At 47.5% G+C, this 13989-nt stretch overlaps 1 protein-coding gene across 6 annotated transcripts in view; it reads right to left on the reverse strand.

The window, feature by feature from the left end:
* Nucleotides 1-6545: 6545 nt before the first annotated feature.
* The window catches only part of CEP350 (centrosomal protein 350), a 69925-nt gene continuing 62481 nt past the window's right edge, over nucleotides 6546-13989 (reverse strand). For all 6 annotated transcript variants that reach the window (XM_058029997.1, XM_058029992.1, XM_058029993.1 and 3 more), the window contains one exon: nucleotides 6546-10566. In XM_058029997.1, coding sequence (XP_057885980.1) covers nucleotides 10402-10566 — 165 coding nt within the window. In that variant the 3' untranslated portion in view covers nucleotides 6546-10401. The remainder of the gene's footprint in view (nucleotides 10567-13989) is intronic.

Genomic DNA, 13989 nt, shown 5'->3' on the forward strand with positions numbered 1-13989 from the left:
GACATCAGCCAGCGTCACTGGGCACCACCTGGACACCCTGTGGAATGGGCAGCCTGCAGACATCCCTGCCCTGTCCCCAAACCTACCAGCAATACTCAGCAAGGATATCCTCTGACACCCACAAAATCCAGCTCTACATCTCAAAAAAGCAGCCTTCTACCCCCAGTGGCCCCTTCAATGGAATGTCTTCAAACTGAGAGTTAGATTAGATATTAGGGGGAAAAAACCAAACTTCCCTGTGAGGGCGGTGAGGCCCTGGCACAGGTTGCCCAGAGGATGCCCCATCCCTGGAAATGTTCCGGGCCAGGCTGGATGGAACTTGGAGCAACCTGTGGCAGTGGAAGGGTCGGCAGGATGACAGCTAGATGTCCTTTAAGATCCTTTCCAGCCCAGGCCGTTCCAGGATTCCGTGATTCCATCCTCCCGGCCAGGCCAAGCCGTGCCCTCGCTCACGCACGCACACACGTCACCGGCTCCCAGCCCCAGACGGAAGGTGCCCGTTGCTCAGTGCCCCGGGGCAGAGCCAGGCACTGCCAGGGTGGACACAGCCCCAAAATCCAGCCCTCCGCTCCCTCCCCAGCCCCTGAGGCCAGGGAACCTCCGGGAATTGGGGTGCCCATGGCTGCTGAGGGCTTGTTGCTGGCTCTGTCCCCAGGAAGGCCATTATCCATGCTGGGCCCCACCTAGGCATTTCAGGCAGACTTGCCATGCTAGAAAAACAAGCCTGCCAGAGCCCGGGCTCGCCGGGGCAGTGGAGGGCAGGGGCTCCACACCGGGAACATCTCCAGGAAACGACAGGGCTCCCTGACACAGGCTGGCCTGGGGGGACAGAGCGTGGTAGACACAACCCAGGGGATTGCTCCCACCCCTCTTCTGTGGGTCCAGGCTGATGGGAATGGGGCTGAAGATGTCTTGCTCCAGCCCTGCCAGCTGTAATTAAGTCCTTAAGGGATTATCACGCCTCACTGTCTAACCAGGAGGCAGAGAGACACAGCCCAGCCTGTGCAGGGCTGCTCTCAAAGGTGGTACCTCACTACTGACAGAGAGAGGCTTTGCCAGGACTTGTCCTCATCCAGCTGGTGATTAAAATGCAAAAATCCCCATGTTCAGGGAGATCACCACCGTTATCTTCCCCCTAGGTCAAAGCCTTATTTTAAGCTTGATTAGGTTATCAAGGCAAAGGACAGGTGCTCAGTGCTAGCATAATTGCCAGCATCCTCCCCATCCAGCTCACCCCTTCCTTCCAGGCAGCCCAAATTCCTTGAATCCTTTTTTTAGATGCAAAAGCAAGGTGAAGGGGCAAGAGCCCACAGCCCAGCCCGGGGCTCCAGCTCTTTTGGAGGTGAGCCATGCCATTGCTCATCCTCTGAGCCCTGGGGTGGGGATGGTCCTGCTTCCTGCTGCCCTGGGAACAGCTGGGCTGCTACCCACGACCCCGCTGCCCAGCTGGCACATCCCATCCCCAAGGCTCCCCAGGTAATAGCCTCCTTCAGCAGCAGGGTGTGGAGTTTTCCAGGCACAGACTTGCCCAAAAATCCTTTTTTTCCTTTGAATGCTGCTGCAAAGCAAGAGATGAGGCTTTTCTTGCACCTCGCACTGGGAAGAGACATATTTTCATTGCAGAACACCCTGACACAGGGCATGGCCTGTGAAGCCAAAGATGAAGCAGAGGCTTTGAAACAACTCTTTTTTAAAGTTGGATTTGAAAGCAACCAAGATGAAATAATAGCAGCCAAGAACCAGCGAGGTTTTAGAAACACCCTCCCAGTGCTCTCTGCCTTTTTGTCCTCTCTGGCTGCCAATGGAACCTGCAGGTAGCAAGGCCAGGACACAGGTGCTGGGTGATACTGGATGCTCACCTGGGTGGTGGCTGGGTGATGCTGGAGCTCCAGCCAGCCCTAAAAGGTCAGCTTTAGGCTCCCACTGCACATCTAGGAACCTGCTTGGTTTTCACAGCAGAAGCCTTCAGTGCCTACCTGAGCATCCTTAACTTTGGGGAGAGTTGTGCTTCACTCTGTAGCAGGGCCATGGGATGGCCACAGAGATTCTTGTGCACAATCTCCGTGCAGCAGTTGAGCAGTGGCTTTAGTTCATTAAGCTCTGAAATCTCCTTTCCCAGACTAACACCCAGCAGGAATCTCCTTGAAGTCAGTGAGGCGTGGGCAACATCAACAGGCTGAGAACCTCAAAAGGCGGCCGCAATCTCACCAAAATAATTTAAGCCCTGCAGAACTTGTTTCGTGCACCTAAAATGGATCATTTTCAGACACAAAGCTACTCAGATCACCTCTGTGCTGGGTTAGAGAGGAGACAAGGAAAGAGTGGTTGGATTTTATGTGCTCAGCCCTTGATGTGATGGTAAAACTGCATTTCAGAAAATGGAGAAAGGCTTTGATTGTCTATTTTTATAAGCATGAATCTGTCTATAAAATGTTCTGAATGGCCAGGCGAGCAGACCCAGGACCTCCTCATTCCCCTTTAGTTGTGAAGGTTCAGGGCCACAGGTTGATCCTGAAATGGACTTTCTTCCTTGAAAATTAGAGAACACGTTCCTACCTAATTGTGTGATTCCAGGAACTGACTCCAAGGAAAACACGCAACCAATGCAAGACTCATGATACAATCATGGCAAACCCCGTCACTGGCATTTTGGAGCCTGCTCTGAGAGCTCTGCATCCAACACCCTGCAAGCACCTTGGAAAGACCAGCTGCAGAGGAAGCTCAGCAGTTTTCCTTTCTCCAGACTTCACAGGATGATGAACTCAAGGAAGTCCTCTTTGATCTGCAGCACAGCACTGCTTAAATCGTGGTCCTTCTGTGGATAAAAAGCTTCACTTCCCTCAGAGAGCGATGGAAAATTGTGTCACCTGCCACCTCCCTGACATTCCAATCCAGGTGGCACTTTTTCCTTGGTGGTGGCACAAGTCACACCTGAGCTGAGACATGGCTTCAGACAAGACCTTTGGCAGCACCTGTGCCACAAACCTGCCAGCTTTGCTGAGACACCTGCAGGGGATGTGAATCCCAAATGCTTCCCAGACTCTGCGTTGGCTCTGACACCTGTGAAGACCAGGATGGCCCCTCAAAGCCCCACTGGCAGCTGGGAATTGCTGACTCCACAAGCCAGGCTTGGTCGGAAATCGTTGATTTCTACCTTTCAAGCCCAAGCAGCCTGTAATAACAAGAGGCACAAAAGCAAATCTGGGGTGCATTCTCAGGATGTGATGAATGTGTTCACGTAGTTTGCATCTGCAGAGAGAACACAGCAGTACCAGCCTCCTGCTATTCACCCTCTGCTGATTCATCCCTGCACCAAAGGACAGCAGCTACGCTGGCCTTGCTCTTTTCAGAGAGACCAGGAGGAACTGGCACTGCCATTGGTATGTCTGGGTAGGAAGCATTTTACCTGCAAATTTCACATCTGCTAACAGTCATAAATGATTACCATGACCTAGGCTGCACAGAGCACATGCTTTCCAGTCCAGCTCATGTTCCCAGCTTTAAGGAGCAGATTGGAGGAGGCCACACCGCCCAGATTTGCCACATCATTATTTGGCAGGTGGTATAATTGCAGTGCATGAAACTGGGAATACCACAGGGATGACAACGGAGCACTCCTCTCTTGCTCTGACAGTAGTCCTGCAACGTAAGCAAGGTCTCACCTTCCAAGGACTGCTGTGCCCAATCACAGTTCCTGAGCAGTGCTGGCTCCCTCTGCCCTTGGAGCAGTGCAGCAGACAGATACTGGACCAGGCTCCTCGCTGAGCTCCTCAAGCCAAGCCATGTGAGCAGTGGGATCCCCTGCAGCCTCCTTTATTTTGCTGGAATAAAATCAAATTGTAGCTGTGACACCCCCACCAGAAGTGGTGTTACTTCCACCTCCAGCAAATTCTCAGACAAAATCTGAGTTAGAGTCAGTCTAGACTTCATGCAAGAGGAAGCCACTGGAAACCCACATCAGGGAGGGAACACAGCCCAAGGGACACAGCAGGTCTTGTACAGGTGGAGCAAAGGGCTGGAAAACTGGGGCCAAGAGAAACATTCAGAGCAGGAACTAACCACCTGCTCCAGGCCATCAGCACTCTTGGCAGGCAAAGAAGGTATCTGTACTCCTCTATGCCCCTGAACCTGCCCAAGCATCACCCTCCTGAACTGAGCTACTCCTCCTCCTTTTCCCCCAATTTCTGCAGGACCTTATTCAGGAGGAGGCAGGAGGGTACAGAGCTGAGGCTAGGGGTTTTGTTTGCCCCAGTTTCCAGGTCTCACAGGGTGCCTTTCCCTCCCCCACAGGACCGGCATCCCGGAGGGCCCTACACTTTCAAACTCCATTACATCTCATCTGCATTCCTGCCAGGCAATGGCCCGTGCTCCGGGCTGGGTGCCAGCAGCTGGGCAGCCCCCCTCCTCTCCTTCCTGCACTCTGAAGAGCTGCTGGTGTTCAGCAGCTCCCCACCAACTCCTTTTCTTCTCAGGGCTGTGTTGATGAGAGCCTGGACATTGCAGAAGCCCTTGTGCTAGGCAGGGCACAGCACGTCTGGAGCAGAGTCAACATTTCAAGCGCACCAGTGCTCTGCCAGGCATTTTGCCACGTGGGATGGCTGCAGCTGGCACCACATCCCCAGGGAGGCACCTGGGAGTGGGCTGTACCTGGGAAGGGAGGCACCACACAGTCCTACTCAATCCACAGTGCCGTCAGGAAGGCGGCTGCTGGCCATTGCCCAACCCAGGAGTTTCACCAGGTGCACAGGTGAAGCAGCTGTCAAAGGTAACCATGCTCCAAGGCTCCTGGGAGGAGTTGCACCAACACCACGGGTAGAAAGTCAGTGACAAAGTGAAGCAAGGTAGACTTGTAAATGAGGAAATGAGAGCCTTCATCATGCTGATTGCTGGGCATCCTGGGCAAGGACAGCAGGAGCAATGCAGCAGTTTGCTGCGTCACCCGCCGGAGCACCTTGGCAGCACTCCCACAGCTCGAGCCGCTCTTAAAGGAAGCCTCTTATTCAGCCAGAGATGCACAGATCAGTTTGGTTTTTTTCAGCATGAAATGCACTCTGAGCCCCCTCCAGGGATGGATGCAAACAGCAAACTGTCCAAGAATACAGGACTCGTGGAGTAAAACTGCTGTGGGGCGAGGAAAGGCACAGCACAAATGCTCTCCTGCTGCTCACTAATGAGGACACAGAGGCTGCAGCACCACTTGGCCTCAGCCCTTTGGACATCCCAGGATCCAGCACTGCATTTGGCTGGTTCAGTCACTGAGCTCAGAGGGCTGTGACGTCCTCCTGTCTGTCTGAGGGCTGTGATGTCCTCCTGTCTGAGAGCTATGACGGTGTCCGAGGGCTGTGACGTCCTCCTGTCTATCTGAGGGCTGTGATGGTGTCTGAGAGCTGTGAAGTTCTCCTGTCGTGAGGGCTGTGGTGATGACTGAGGGCTGTGATGTCCTCCTGTCTGTCTGAGGGCTGTGATGGTGTCCCCAGCACACTCCACTGAGGACCAGCCCTGCAGCTCACTGGCACTGCGAGCCTGCAGCAAAGCTGCTTCCATAATAGAAGCCTGAATGCAGCAAGTCCTCCTCCAGGATGAGGTACCTCTGCTAAAGAAAAGCAAAGAAGAAATAACTGCAATGGTTTAGCTCACACAGGTCTCCTCCATTTAATGCAAACAGCCCTCCCAGGCAGGTGAGGAGTTGATGGTCACGGTGTCCTCCAAGCTGGAAAGACCAATGGTGGGTTTTGTACAGGGTCTGCAGTAAATGGAGAGCAAAGCCTTTTCTGCTGGGCTGTACATTAATAAAAGGCACCAAAACACAGCAGAGGTACCAGAGCAGAGGTGGCCACAGGCACTGAGGAGGCTCAATAAACACCTGAGCTCCCTGGCTCACACCTTCATGCTGCCACTCCATCACCACGTGCCCACACCTGTGGTTTGGCACTGCAAGTGCTTGGCTGTCCTCTTACAGAGCTCCTTCTACACCTTTCAGGTGTTAAAGTAATTTGTTTTTCTCTTGTCCTGGAAAGAAAACAGCAAAGATTTAGAAAAGTTCCACCAACACATAGTTTCCAGGGAGCAATATTTGCCCCTTGGTGAGGAAGGGATTGGTGCTGCTAACAGCAGCTCTACAGAGATGTGCCAATTTAGGAATACAAAACAAGACTGAGGTTCTGAATTTAATTTCAAAACTGTTTTTAACATAAAAATGTTTTAAACCATGAGTTTCTAAAACATATTTTAAATAAATACGTGTGAAGAGTAATTTTTCCCCCACTGCAAACTCCTGCAATGATTGTTCAATGCTATTTTCTGGTGTTATCAACAGTCAGCTTTAACAATAAAGAAATTCTAAAGAAGTTATGATTATAATTAGGGCAACTCTAATGGGATTTTGTAGACTGATTGGCATCCCAAGCACAGCATCAGACAGAAAGTGGAACGTACAAGGGACAAATCTCCAGGACACCGTCAGAATTAGCAACTGCTTGGATAATTGGAAAGCTCAATTTTATAAAATCCAGGAAACAAGATTAATTTATAAATCAGTTTATTTACAGAATTTGTTCTCTTAAAGTACATTTCAGTTACCAAAGATATTTACACTGGTGTACACAGGGACTATCCTGGTTATTTTACAGTTCTTAATTACAAAAAAAACTCCCCATCCCCCTCCACATCCTTGGATCTGTCTACTGTGCAAAGCTGCTGTGGATGTGAACATGAGCTGAAACTGGCCCAAACCCCAAGTTACCAGGTTATTTACACATACACAATAAATGGGTTTCTTTTCAGCATCTCCACAACACAGTACATGGGGAGACCGAGCCTCCCAAAAGGTGGCTTTGCAAATGTGTATCAAAAGGCTCTGCAAAATCAAGGAATAAAACCCCCTAGTAAATGCAGGTTAATTACAGTATTCCTTTTTCATCTGTATATAATTTTGCATTTAACACTTAAATTACAAATAAGTTCAATAGTTTGCTTTTCTCCATTTTAGTTGGTTTGTAAACACTTCAGATGCACTAAATACCTTGTAAGATTCAACTGTTTGTCTGCTGAAAAGTACTTTGTTTTCCTAATATTCTTAAGGTAGCAAAGAGATATGAAAGTTGGAACTGCACACAGTTCCTCGCAGAATAGTCACTTAAAAGGTCTCTGTCACTGTGCTACTTCTGCAGGTACACACTTATTCAAGTATTGCAGAAAGCTAAGGCCACTTTTTCAAGAAAGGAAAAGGAACAAGATGGGATTTTTCAATCCCTCATTCCACCTTGTGAGCAACAAGCCTTCTCTGAAAGGCAGAAGCACTGATATTCCAGGGCTCGGCTCACAGAGCATCCTGCTGTTACAGAGGTACTCACACTGTGTTCCCACAAGCCTGGGCTTTCCCACCTGGCTCTGAGACCCTTCCAAAGAAGGAGCAGCATGTCCCCAGTGATGACAGCTGCTGCTGCCCCAAGCAGCTCAGGAGTCTCAGCAAAGTGTCCAGCCTTGAATCTTATGTGGTTACACCGAGATAACCAGGATGCAGAAATATCATCTTTTTTCTTACAAAGGGAAGGTTGGGGAGAGAAGCAGAGAATTCAGCCTGTTTGTGGGACCCCAGGCTTCCCCATATCTCCTCACTAGCAGCCTGACCCTTGCTTCATTGCAGTAATCATCAGTCCACAAGTACTCAACCCACTTGAGGTTTTGAACATACACTCAACTCAAAGCAACTCAACACACGTGAGGTATTGAGAAGGGAATTCACGTACGTTCAAGTCATTCTGGGGTTGCTCCTAGCAAGGATTGCTACCAAAATAAATCAGTGATGTCTGCAAAGGAACAAAGCCATTACTTAGACACAGCTTCCTTCTGTCCAACACCTGTTAAAAACAGTTAGTGCTTCTGTGGAGGGTACTACAGCCAAAAGACAGCTGGCATATGATCTCCAATGGGACCCCATGCCCTGACTGCACAACCTCCCCCCTCCTGCTGGACACACCAGAAACACCCCACGAGCCCCTCAGAGGAGCAAAAAGCCCTGGGGATGCAGGACAACCTTCTCAACACTGGCCACAGAATCTACAGAACAGAACCTGACCTGATGCTCCAGGTACAACTGACTCTGCAGGTCTGTGTCCTCTTTCCATAATTGCTACCTATAAAAATAGCAATCCTTGCTATTGAAAGAGATACACCCAGGAAAGGGAATCTGAGGTGGTGACCCAATCAGTGACACCATGCTGGTTAAATCTAGCAGCTTTAGTTTGCTTCTGTCTTAAGCATCCAAGGGTTTCCTGGTTCAGCATCATGACATCTTACATGAACAAATGAATCACTTGAGAAAAAAAGCTGAGCAATGCTCCACCAAGACTATTTGACTTCCAGCCAGCCAAAAGGCCCACTACTGAGGGACAGACATGCATATTCTGTGGAGGTGTCCCTACCCACCATTACCTCTCCTTGTTCTTCCACTCACAGAGCTCCCAGGGATATGGCTCATCACTAACTCATAATGAGGTGCTGGCAACACTACATCTGAGAATCTGTATGGACCTCTGGCAGATCCAACATTTCCCAGTGCTGTCCCTGAAGAATTACCAGCCGTGTGTCATTGTGCAAAATGCAAATATTCCAATGATAGCTTTCAAAAAATCCCAAACAATAAACAACCCAACCAAAAAAAAAAAAAAAAAAAAAAGGTGGAAAAGAGAAACCAAACTGGGGCATAGCAGAGGTATGCACAGCAGGAAGCCCAAGAACCAAGCAGATGAATGAAGCAGTTGAGATGCCTGTTGTGGGCTGCAGCATCTTTGGGGCACCTCTGAGGGCTTCAAAGTGTCTGTCTGCACTCCAGTGCCTGGAGAATCTGACTTCCCTCTGGGCCTTGTCCCAGGTTAGCAAACAGGGACATCCACTATTAAGGCATCAACGTTTGACCCCAGATTGTCCATGTTCCTCCAAGAAAAACACAACAACAAGAAGAACAGGTCAGGAACCAGCACTCAGCAGAATGACACTGCAGATGAATCCAGCCAAATCAACCAAAATCAACCACATAGTACGGTGCAGAAGTTCTGGGAAAGGAAGGGAATAGAAAGAGCTGGGAATTTTCACACAATTTTTCAGCTCAGCCCCCCCAATTCTGCATTGTCTCTGAACCAGGTGTTTTGGTTTTCCAGCTCCACTCCTAGACCTGTCTTTGCATCCCACCCTTGGTCACTGAGGTTTGGTTGTTCCTACCTTCACCCCCTGCATCTGCCTCATGAAGCTGGAGGTTTTGTGTGAAGAATATGGGGCTCTGGAACTTTCTAAACCAGATGCTCTCTCAAGTTTGTCTGTCTCAAAACACAAGACAGTGTAGCCAACTGCACAGGACACTCTCCTGTAATCCACTTAATAAATTATCTGAAAATAAATAAAAAACCCACAAGCACAAAACATGCAGACAGTCAAGCACCAGACACTGCTTTCTTTGGTGAATACACTCTGTTCTCTAAATTGTTCAAGTAACAGCTTCTCCAATTTCATTAGGTGACAGTAAGGGAGAAAGCTGAGGGATTGAAGGCCAAATTTTTGTGAGGAAATATTTTCCACTCCTGCATGTCTCGTGCCTGAGAAAATCCTGAGTATCCATTATCTGGGAGCAGCTGGTGCTCCAGGAAGAGAAGTGCTACACAGTAGGAGGAAAGTTGTCCACGGGCTCATCTTTCACACTTGACATTAGGCAGGCTTTATCTTGCTCTGCCTCAGAGCAAAGCAGCAAGAATTCTTTACTTGTAGGCAAGAAGAAACATCATCTAATTTCCCTGGACTGGGCTGGCACCATGCTTGGTACCACATCACAGAAGAAAGATGAAAACCAGCTTCACAGAGAAGTGAATTAAATAGGCTCTGAAGCAGAAGGAACTGATGCACATTGTTAGGACTGCAGGAGAAGACGTGTTAAGATTATAACACTGTTCAGTATGGTAAGTCTCTGTTTATGACCAAAACCTGACCAAACTGTTGCTTCTCCAAATTACTCACATTTCTAAAGACAAGTTGAGTACTGATGGGTGACCACCATTCCAGCAAAACAGCCAACACCCCAACTTAACCCAACCCTTTCAGGGAACAAGCCAAACATATCAAAGCCCCAGGCCAGGGCCCCGGGCAGCCTCTGACAGTTATGTGACATAACTGCATTGGCACATGAACAGTCTTGAGCACTCCTCAAAGCAGCCTCAAGTGAGGGATCAGCTTGTTCCAAACAATAAATCTGGTGCAAGGTCTTGGCAGCCAGTTCAGGTTCTTTTCATCCCATCTGAACTGCCTGGGAACCCCACGCGTGGAAGTCCAGCTGCAGCACGTGCAGGGAGGAGAGCAGGTCAGGAGTCAGGGAGGCCTGACCTGGTTGGCAGCTCTGAGCTCGCTCCAGCACTGTCAGACAAGCAGCAGCCTCCTCTGTTTCTCGTTTATCTGGTTCAGTACATCAACAGTGTCTCTGATTAAGGCCTCGAAGATCCCATCTGCCAACTGCATCTTGACACACAGCTCATCCTCGTCGTAGTTCACCCACTGCGCTTCTTCCTCGTGCAGTTCCTGCACCTTGGAGGGGAGAAAAGCAATAGAAACATTACAATTCTGTTGCTTTAAAATAATATTGCCTGCAAAGTTCCAGAAAGAGTCCAAAGCAGAGTCTGTCTGTCAACAACATATCTGTCTTTGTGAGAGATTACAGGAAACGCTTGGAATAGCAAAACGAACACAGATCTGTTTGAACCAGGCTATTTCACTCTATGAATGTTTTCTACTTTTCACTCTAGCATTCATTTTAAAGGCTTTCATATTCCTGCACAAGTTTCTCACTTGAAAGGACTCAGCTAATGGGAAAGTCTTGGCCAACAGTAGAAGGTCTATTAATTAATTAGTTCCTAATTATGTTTTTGCAAGAAGCTGATTCCTTGTAGCTTAAAATGGTAAGAAGTAATGCAAAGGCCTTGAACAGGGCAAGGGTGAAAAGAAGAGATTTCACTGCAGTTCAGTTTATAAAGTAATAAGAAAACTTTAGGGAAACAACTAAATTCCAGTGATTCTGCATAGGAAGAATGCTTGCATGTGTTATAAGACAGCATTACAACTCATTTGCACAGAACACTCCATGCTTCATTGCATTTGACAGCATTACTACAAATGGAATTTTGCACCAGTACATTCAAAGAGTACTTACTTCCTTCTATTACTAAATTGTTGACAAAGAAAATCCCCTTTTACTCCTCACTGACAAATAGGTGGTTTAGTATCAGAATAAAATATATAATTTCATTCAGCAAGTCAAGTCTTATTGAGAGTCTCTCCAAACTGAACATCTTCAATTAAACTTATTAAAAATTTGTCTTACTGGCCATTTCAGTATTACAGACAAACCTAAACACACTCAAACATTTTAGAAAAGAAGGACTGAATGCAAACATCCCTTGTATTTAAAGTGACAACAAAAACCTGTTAAAAGCTCCATCTCTGCTCATCTTCAGCAGAAACCTCTTTTGACCATAAATCTTACACTCTGAACTCAAAATACATTTGCAGTGTAGAAATGGGGCAGACACCTACACATTGCCAAATTAAGGTTTGTGTTTGTTAAGGTTAAACACACTGAAAAACCCACTAACCCAGGATATGTATGTAGTAGTGCTGTTTTCTGAGAGAGAACATGAACTATAGCCCCAAGACACTCTCTTCCTTTTGCCTGAAGCTAAACCTCCCACAAACTGCTCTGTTTTGAAGCTGACAGCTGCTGTGGCACAATGCTGATTCAGTAACCCCAGCAGAGTGTGAAGGCCAAGAAAAGCCTGCTATGGGAAGCCCAGGGGACTGGCACTGCTGCAGGGTTTGCAGCCATTCATGAGGTCCTGGTTAGACACAGGGCTCCAGGCTGACAGCTCCTTTCTCCCTCTTTTAAGAGAGCTTGGGGAGAGGGGCAGGGATCTCATCCTGCAAACAGCTTTGGAAGAGTCACACTGCCTGCTTACAAATCTGTGCTACCATAGCAAGTGTAGCACAGTGTGCCTCTTTCCCACACAGCTGCCAAGGAAGAGGCATCAATGGCTTCATTAGGCTTGTTACTAATAAGGAAGAAGCAACAATCTTTGCAATCAAACTTTGAAGGAGTGCTGTAGGTGAAATATAATTTAAATGGAAGGCTAACAAGTGGTGGATAATTTGGTGTGGGTTTCTGTGGGGGTGAATGTCTGAAAGAGACTCCTGAACTCTCACAGAGAAAAGTGCTGCTTGTAATTTATGTATGTGCTGGTTGAAAATTCTGATAAACAGCAGCATGTCCCAAGTCCTGCTATCAATAAAGAGGCAAAAGACAGAAGCAGCAATTTGCAGACTGATCATGTGTTCTGTGTCTGCTTCATAGATTATTTAGATAAGGAAGAGACAGGGGTCATGAAAAAAGAGGTGATACTGAAAAAGGATTCCCAAAAAGCAGAAGTGATTTGGGAAAAAACAACAGGGGGCTCAAAGGGAGGGGGTGAAAATGGCTGCTGCAGGAAAGATCCTGGAAATGGGGGAAGATTGTGAAGATGAAGGAGGTGGGTGGCGACAAATGCCAGGGGATGCCCAGGGACCCTGACTGATGACATCCAAGGCTGGTAACCTGGAGCAGCTGCATGACAGTGACTGATGGGATTTTTTGCCCAGGCCTTCCAGGCCAGCAGCCACTCCACTGCTGAAAAGTGAAGTCAAGACTTAGTGAAGGTAATGCTGAGGGTGGGGAAAGCCAGTGAGAAAAATAATCAAGCAGGTTAAAAGCTCTGATCTCACTGGCCTTGAACAAACCCCAATGTCTAGATCCACACTAAGGTGCTGTTTATTCTGTCTCCCTGACAACTGTGTGATGAGACAATTTCTTTACTGTGCTCAAGCAGTGAAAAGGGATACATGGAATAAAGAAGTAAAAGTAAACGAGAGAGGAGAAGGTACTTGATCCAGGCAGAGAAAGGCTGGATGTTTAACAGCACCAGAAGGAAAAACAGTATCAATGATTAATTTTCTCTTGCCTGTATCATTCCCCCTCTCTCAGAGGCAGAGTGCACAATTTCCTTTGGCATTAGCAGGACTTCCTCGAGCATACTTTTGGAAAACTGTGAGAATGTGCAATCTGCAGCTGCAGGCAAGTCCTGTTTATAGTGCATTCAGAACACGTGTGGCAACTGCTGTGCTGCTTTGCAGCCCTGGCTGCAACATCTGAGCCAAGGCAGCTGTGACTCCTTTGTCTGGGAAAGGTTGATCCATTTGTTGTGTTACCACAAACTGCTCCTAAGTAATTGAGACAGTTTCTTTAATAATTGACAACTATCATGGCTTGCATGGAAATGGACTTTGCCTTTTCTTCAGTACTTTGCACTTTTTTATGACAAAAGTAAAACTTCACATGTTTGATACCAGGAAGCAAGATCTCTATACCAGAAAGAAACTGCATTTGGGTGAAGACAGGAAAACTACAGTTTTAACTAATTCAATCTTCATGAAAACATAAAGAGCAATGAAATGCAGAAGGCCGTGTGGTATTTTTTTCTCTGTGTCCTTTTTTTTTTTATATGTACACTTTTTATGTTAAAAAAAAACATTTAAAGAAAGGGGGCATGCACACAAAATAAAAACTAGAAGATAACATGGTCACATGATCCTGCTGGCAATGTCACAGCACCTAAAAAACCCCACATGAAGTAATATAATCAGAAGGAAATGTAGAGAGTGACTTAGCATGTTTTGATTTCTCAAGATTCCTGTTCAAAAGCAAGAATACATCTAAAATAAACTACATTTAAGGAGTAAGTAGACTATCAGGGAGACTGAAAAGATTAAGCATCCAGATATAAAGTAGCATCCTGGCTGAAGGCCAGCAGGAGGAAGGCAGGCAGGTGCATTCTCACAGCCCTTTGCTCTCAGAGTGCCTGGAAACCTTCAGACACAGCAGACAAACAGCCTTTCACTCCCTTCTTACTGTGCACTCCCTTGGGT

This window comes from Melospiza georgiana, chromosome 9 (assembly GCF_028018845.1).
Source record: "Melospiza georgiana isolate bMelGeo1 chromosome 9, bMelGeo1.pri, whole genome shotgun sequence".
Lineage (NCBI taxonomy): Eukaryota > Metazoa > Chordata > Aves > Passeriformes > Passerellidae > Melospiza > Melospiza georgiana.